At 33.5% G+C, this 8,064-nt stretch overlaps 1 protein-coding gene across 1 annotated transcript; it reads right to left on the bottom strand.

The window, feature by feature from the left end:
- Positions 1-1,391: 1,391 nt before the first annotated feature.
- LOC148629417 (uncharacterized) lies at positions 1,392-6,836 on the bottom strand. The gene is made up of 2 exons (XM_088550605.1): positions 5,925-6,836; positions 1,392-1,741 (listed from the first exon to the last, which is right to left on the bottom strand). The coding sequence occupies exons 1-2, from the start codon at positions 6,216-6,218 to the stop codon at positions 1,445-1,447; spliced, it is 591 nt and encodes a 196-aa protein (XP_088406731.1). The 5' UTR covers positions 6,219-6,836; the 3' UTR covers positions 1,392-1,444.
- Positions 6,837-8,064: the final 1,228 nt, after the last annotated feature.

The raw sequence follows: 8,064 nt of genomic DNA, 5'->3' as shown, positions 1-8,064 counted from the left end.
AGATACATCCAACCCATTCATGACATATTGAATTGCTGATGTTATACTTCTCTTTAATGACGAATTGCAACATTGTTATTTGCATTCATATTCTTTAAATCCTTGTTTTGTTTCATTAAAATGATCGTACAACAAAAACATTATCCCAGACATAAATTTTGATACCATATTTTCAAAACCATGACAAGGTCGTCACGACAATTTGAATTATAAAGTATGAAAGTATGTTTTATAGTTACGACGTCAGAGCAAATAAATGACACTTATCTTAGATTCATTTCGACGTGCATCAGACATTTTTCAAGTTCGATTTTAAGGTATAACCAAGGGAACCAAAATTCTAGTGGAAATCAAAAGAATGTTATCAAGGAACAAAGACCAGACATGAAAAACAGACAAACTAAATCAAGAACATAGGATAACCAAAATAATACATACGAAGTAACAAAAGTAAACGAGAAACTCGGACTACACTAAAAACTGGGAGTATGGACCAGGTATATCGGTAGGGTAAGCGTCCCCTGTTTTTTCTAGAATACCCACCGAGTTGCTCATAAAAAATTAAGTCCGGGGTAGACGAAGGTTATAACAATTTCTTTAACCAAAGTGTGAAGTTGAAATAAGTAATTAAAGCAGTCAAAATGTAAAAGTACAAGAATCTGATACGTTCTGATAAATGGTTAAGATTAAGCATCTTAATTCTGCCGGTTTTAAATTATAACATTTCCTTTGTGGCTTAATGTGCTATCATTTTTTTATTTCGTACCTCACGCCGAACTACACTTTATCTTAAAACATTATCGTAAAACGTTCGTATAAATGCAAATATATGTTTTCCAAAATCCACTGTATTATGCATTATTACATTGTACTGAGTTTGGACGTGGATGTTGCTAAGAAGCACAACGTATGTATGTAAAGGCATGTCATTGAAATGGATATGGCCAGTTGTTACAAACAGCAATAAAGAGCATAAAACTTGCATCACAACTTAGGTTGATAACAACACCAAGGAAATCAAGAGGTAAAGGTATAACATACTAATTAGAACACTGAGGTACATTTTTAACATCCTCTAGATTCGGGTAAAAATAGGTTCATTAAGCTGAGATTTTAGATACCAATGATGATCTAATAAATTAACAAGTGTTATACATTAAAGCAGAACCTAAACGTTACAGTACCTTTAAAACTTTAGTAAAATCAAAGTAAATAGATGTTTAATTTGTAGAGTTACTAACTCGAAGTCAATTGACAAAGAAGACTGAACTAAAACACTAGGACAAAATAGTTCAAAGGAGGTTTTGCTTTTTATAAAAAATATTTAGAAATTTGTACATTTAAAGAATTAGTCAGGATACCTTGACTGCAGGGCTATTAAAAGACATGGATAGGATTTGTTCTTGATTTATGTATATTAAAAACAAAGTACATTTTTAAAATTTTATATATATTCGTTACTTCTCCACTTAATATGTGTTATCTGTGAGCGTCTAGGGGTTAACAAAGATGATGTCCGAGCACGGAATTCAGTCCCATCTACTTCAAGGTATCCATGAAATCCATTCCGGAGAGGAGGTGAATTCCGAAATGATTCATCCAAAGAGTAGTTGCTGCCACTCATGCTACTGATGTCCGAGTTCGAACTTTGAAACTCATATAAACATCTTAATTGTACAATAGTAGAACGTAGGTCAATAAATTGTTTCATCAATGAACGATCCTGTTCCTTCATCTGCAACTGAAATAAAAATAAAATTCATTATACTATAGATTTGCTTATGGAGATTGTCCATCACGTGGAACATATTAATGAAGATCATTTAGAACCATTGTTATTCGTTATAACATTTAACGCACTACACTGGTTTCCAGTTCTCTCTATATCTGTTGTTGTTGGTAAATTGCAAGCCAAAACGTGAAAAATCAAAGTCTGACAAACAAAGGGCCAAAAGGACAAAAACTCCAATAAGGAGGCTTTGATCTACACGAGTTCTGTTGAAACAACTGAGACCTGAAAAGAATGGCACTATAAAAGAAGAAGCAGTAATACCAAGGTGCAATAAAGGGGATAAATATCCTTGGACAAGACAAAAGCGGGAACCCTTAAAGGACAAGACAACATCAGGAACATTTAAAGGACAAGACAAAACCAGGAACACTTAGAGGACATGACAAATTCGGGAACACTTAAAAGACAAGACAACACCAGGAACACTCAAAGGATATGACAAAATCAGGAACACTTTAAGGACAAGACAACACCAGAAACACTCAAAGGATATGACAATTCCAGGAATACACAAAGAACATGACAACATCAGGACACTTAAAGGATACGACATCATCAGGAACACTCAATGGACAAGACAACACCGGTAACACTTAACGGACAAGACAACACCGGGAACACTCAAAGGACATGACAGTATAAGGAACACCTAAAAGACATGAAAACACCAGTAACACTTAAAGGACAAGACAACATCAGAACCACTCAAAGGACATGACAATATCAGGAACACTTTAAGGGCAAGTGAATACCAGGCAAGTGAATACCAGGAACACTTACAGGACAAGACAACTCCAAGAAAACTTAAAGGACAAGACAACTCCAGGAATACTTAAAGGACACTTAAGCGTAAAGAAATACTTAATTCTGATAAACAAGAGGCTCCCATGTAGTTCTATGCAGGATACCCCAAGGAACATTCATACCAAGTTTGGTTCCAATTGGTCAAGTAGTGTAGAGGAGAAGAGTTTTGGAAATAAATAACATCAAAAACAGCAAAAACAACCGTACAAAAATGGCAATACCTCCAACATGGCTTAAAAGATTACAACGAAAATTGGACCACATATAGATCTCATCATGATAAACACTTTTATTCATATCAGAATTTGGCTAAACCTAACTGTGTTCTATTTTAAAAAACGGCGTCCATGTTTTTCGACGGATCAAAAATCAGTATGCAGGATACCCCAAAGAACATTTATACCAAGTTTGGTTCTAATTGGTCAAGTAGTGTCAGAGAAGAAGAGTTTTGAAAAATTGTTAACGACGGTGACGCCAATTAATGGCAATAGCTCACCTGGCCTTTGGCCAGGTGTGCTAAAAATGCAATCATTCATAGGAGGCGTCGTCTTCCGTTTTTGGCAAAAGAAAGCATTTGCATCACATTTAATGCTGAATCTAGAAATGTTTTCAGATTTTCTCTCACCTCTAGACTATAATATATATTATCCCATAATAACAAACATCCCGTGCATACTTAATTAACATCTAAAATAAGGATCCACACCAAAGCATTATTTTCTTCTAAAGCGACATATTTGTTTTAATAACTGCAAATAAATCTAATACGTTTGATACAATTTTGAAGCGAACGTTTCCAAAAAATATTGTGAAAAAAATCAATAGATACAGAGAAGATTTTTTACTTCAATCTGCGTGACAATATAGACTAAAGAACAAAAACGATAAATTTAAATGTACCTTTCAGAAGGAGACGTCTAGAATTTTTTAACAATATTCTCAACTTCAAAATGTGTCGAGCAAATGATAAACTGACATACTATAAACCCTATCTTCATTGAATACATATGATTTAAATCCCCAATTCTGAGTGCATAGTATAGAATTTTACAAGCCCATTTCATAATGATGTAAAGATCCCTATCTCCGCTGCTTTCATACACATTAATCGAAGGTCGGAGGGCACTTCAAATTCAATTTTTCATCGTTTTGAAAGCGTTTAGCTAAAAGAAACTCCAAACACGGTGTGATTTCGCTGCAAGAATTTAACACCTTGTTCATAAGAACGCTCAATTATTATTATATCTATTGATCATTTATATTGGTTTGGCACCTAGTACAAAATAATTAACATGGAGAGCAATGTTGAACATGTGTAATCCCGATATGACAGGCTTCCTTATAATTATCTGTATTTCGAAGCACCAAAATTCACCCTGGTTGTTGAGTGTGGTTTGTGATATTCGTTATTGTGTTTCAATCTAACTATAATTAGACCTATCAATTGTGCTATTCAGTCACTGCATTTAAGATTTAACAACACTCCATTCTACTTTCTGTTCAGATGGCATTTTTATCTTTGAATAATGCTTTCAAAATCATGACAGATGAAATCTGATTGGCTGATCAAAACGGTCATCTGAACAGAAAGTAAAAAGGAGTATGGAGTGTTTGCAGTGACTGAATGGAACAATTGATAGGTCTTATTTTAATAAGAATGTCTGTGTGTTTTCGTCAGTGTTTTTGTGTTTGTAAAATCTGTTTTTCGCTTGATGATTTTTTTTGTGTTTCCGCGCATTGCTAGATTATGTCAGATGGATTTCCCAACGTTTTTACTCTCAGTGTTGCTACTTTCTTCTTTTTATAGATATGAAGATATTGTTTCTTATTTTTTGTTGTTGTTTATGTTGATAAATTGAAAGTTCCCACACAAGTACATCGTCCCTTTATACGTTAAATATGAAAATGATAGTGTTTGTGATAGCGTATTGTTTATCACGTTTTGCTCCTTATAATGCCCGAAGGTTAAAGATTAAATAATTATGAAAGATATTTCAGGGTATTATTGGAGCAGAATAATTTGATAAAGTAATTGGAGGTCCTTGTTTGTTTTTGTTGACAGTTCTTTATTAGTAAACATTTATCTGTGAAGTTAATCTTTGAGCGAGACATTTAACAGAGGTCTTTAATGTGCCAAGCAGTGCCTACTACACCAAAGGCTAAAAGTTTAACTAATTATTTTAGGATAGATTTAATTTTTGTGGAGTAACAGGGTCACATCACGAAATTGAATGGGATGATCTTTAACTAAGTACTTTTCTTGCGGGTTTAAAGTCTAATGAGTTTTATTTCTGTTGGCTTTTGGTGGGTAATTTATAAATTACTAAAGTTTATGTCTTGTTTTGTAAATATCATTTGATATATAGTTTCATTTTAACAACGAGGAACTCAAGTCCATAACAAAACGATGATAATCATTCAATCTGCACATTCTAATCATTAATAGGAAATTGATCAGACGTAAATGTCATGATTGAGGTCATTACATGCAGTATTCAGTGCAGTTTTCGGCATCAAAATAAAATGTCTTGACATGATTTATTTCAGGTAATCATATTGTTGTGTAATCGATTACTCATATCTGTGATATCTACATGTATACCATAATAAAATAAACACGTACGTAACATATAAAGCAATACACATTCCTCTGTTGATACATATCAATCACGTCTTCTCGCAATCCATCAAAGTGATGCATTTCTAATTAATACGATCAATACACATCACTCGGGGAAAATAGTCCGAAAATACGTTGCTATCAGAATCTACCAATACCTTGTCAATATGGACAAGTTACAATATTTTACACCTTAGCCACGAAACTTGAAGTACTACAATGCTTCAAAAATGAACGTAAACTATACTACTGGGAGGTCTAATGAAACAACAAAAACAAACGTGGACGTTATTAAGATATAGAAAATCTTGAGATATGACAGTTACAGGTATAAATCAAATCCATGTTTGTCTACTAATCCTTTACAAACATTTTTAGTTTTACTTCAAAGCAGACAAACACTTACAACAGTTTGTCTGTATGTGACTTTAAATCATAGCAATCTGATATCAACAACAAAACAAACTATACAAAAAGTCAAATTTTGAGTAAGTGTGAAAATATTTAGACGCTTAAGGAGCATTTCACTTCTCCGCTTATAGGCGGCTTTCTGGACCGGAGTTTTCAAATACTAGGCAAAATTAAAATAAGGTACCAGGAGCCTTAGTTATCTTAATAGACAGTAATGGTAAAATTTGGTTTTTTTTTAATTAGTTTAAGTAGTGCGAATTACAACTGGCAAAACAATATCTTATACAATTAACTTACTATTTCTTGTTTTATCCATTTTAAAGCCGTCGACAAATCTTTTTCTCTAGTAACAAGATCATTACCTACAGAACAAATATCCCCAACGAAATGTCCATTTGAGTCAGCTACATCTGCATTTCTTTTTAGTTTGTTAGCATATCTCTCCGGAAGTCGGACTACTCCATTTTCCTTTACCGAGTTGGTCAGTGATTGCAGGGTAGATTCCCGTAAACATGCTGGGATTTCTATTGCGTCGTAATTGTCATCCTCAGAAGTAATGTTAATTTCTATGTCACATTTCATTTCTGGCATTTTGTCACCTCAACATTAAGTGAAACTTTGAACTAATGTATCTATTTTCATTGCAGTGATAGAATACAAAAGTATTTTGCCATCAGAAAATGATATAAAATATTCGGCTTACTTACATGATTGATTATCTTTCAAAGAACATCCATAACAAGTGAACTCCATAAACATTGACGTTTTAAAAAATATACATTGTATTTGGTCATTTTCATAACACAAAAAAAATCCCAGTGTTTCGTTCGCTTTGCCAGATCTAACTCATCTGGTCAAGTAACTGAATTATTAGGTCCACTCGCGATAGCACCTATTGTTCAGTAAAGCAGTAAAAAATGCCCTTGGAATAGAAACTAAACGGCTTTTTATTTCTTTATCATTTTAAATTTAAATGTAAGGAGTTAATACATAAATCCGCTGAAACGAATTACATGTAGTATTTACACACAAAATAGTCTCCTATCGGCATGTGAAAAGCCCGATTGATTAAAAAGGACTACAGTAATTTGAACATATCATCATTATATGTTAAAGAAATGATACTCATAGGACCGGAACGCCCACCGACACAATCAAAGCGACTGCTATCCAGTAAGATGACTATCTATTGAACCCATTAAAATCACGCGTAACCTGACGTATTGTTGTTTAGTTGAATGAAGGGCGATATGGTATTTTTGATAATCTCAAAATGTTACATTTCTTAAGTAAACATTGATTATTCAATATTTATTCGTTACAAGTGATACAACATTTCATCACGAAAACAAAATAATCTAAAAACATTAATCGATCGTTCACCTGTGGAACACAAAGTCGCATGATTTCGAGTCCTAAAACAAACAAAAAAGTCTCATTCAACATTAATACGAGTACAAGTTTTCAAAACAGCATATAGTTATCATTTCTATTTTTTTCGTAGTGAAGGCCTCACTGGATGCTTATGATGTTGGTCCGATGAGTGTTTGGTCATGTTATTTACCAAATCAAATCATTAACAAGAATAAGCTTTTCAAAAAGCTTGCTCACCGATATCATTTCTATATTTTGAAGTTTATGGTTTGTTTCTGCCAGAACTTTGTATCGTAGGTCATTTGAGATTTACAAAATCATATATAACTTTATTGAAGGAGTGAGGGTATTCACAACTAAAGATAGTCCATGAAACCAAGTTTCCATTGTTGTGCAATAGATTTTGCTTTCATAATTTGGGTCATTGGCCGAAAAAAGGCCTTTTTAATGGCAGAATATAGTTTGATCAAACTTTAACAAATTCTTTATTTTGCACCTCTTATTTTGTATTGCCAACTGGGTGAATTTAGTGGGGTTTCTTGATGCAATAAATGGACTATATGTCATCGGTCGATAAGGGTGGGTCAATCTTCAATTTGCCATATCCTCTGAAACCGCTGAATACAATTAAATGAAACTTTCACAATTTTTAGCACGAAATGCCATTACGTGGAGGGGGTATCATAAAGAAAGCATAATTTGCTCAGTTTTACAAGCATAATTATTTTTTTTATTAAAGACTACGCCACGAAAACATGGTTTCTATTGACGTATATATTGGTTGCTAACATTTTGTATATTTGTATGACAAGTATTTCATGCAGTTCAGGACACGAACGATTTGCATGAAGTGAGCACGCTACCCAGAGACCACCGAGGCGTTTCTTGTTATAAGGGGAAAGCACGCGAAATACGACCGGACATTATTATTCGTATGGCAGTACTACTGTTATAGGTTGAGGGTTCGCGCTAATCCTGTAACAAATTCATTTAAATATGAGCACCAAATAACATATTTGTAAAAAATTGCAACCTTCAAATTAACAAAAATAAAAAGAGTAAG

Source organism: Perna viridis, chromosome 1 (genome assembly GCF_037379345.1).
Source record: "Perna viridis isolate PV_CMFRI_1.1 ecotype Kerala chromosome 1, ASM3737934v1, whole genome shotgun sequence".
In the NCBI taxonomy this organism is placed as follows: Eukaryota; Metazoa; Mollusca; class Bivalvia; order Mytilida; family Mytilidae; genus Perna; species Perna viridis.
Note: the sequence above shows the minus strand (reverse complement) of the source record. Positions and strands in the feature narration are given on the sequence as shown.

Bases quoted from the DNA above. Each gene is read 5' to 3' on its own strand.
- LOC148629417 (XM_088550605.1), bottom strand. From the start codon at position 6,218: ATGCCAGAAATGAAATGTGACATAGAAATTAACATTACTTCTGAGGAT. The intron at 1,742-5,924 runs GTAAGTTAATTG...TTTTTATTTCAG, and splicing joins AATGGATAAAACAAGAAATA to TTGCAGATGAAGGAACAGGA.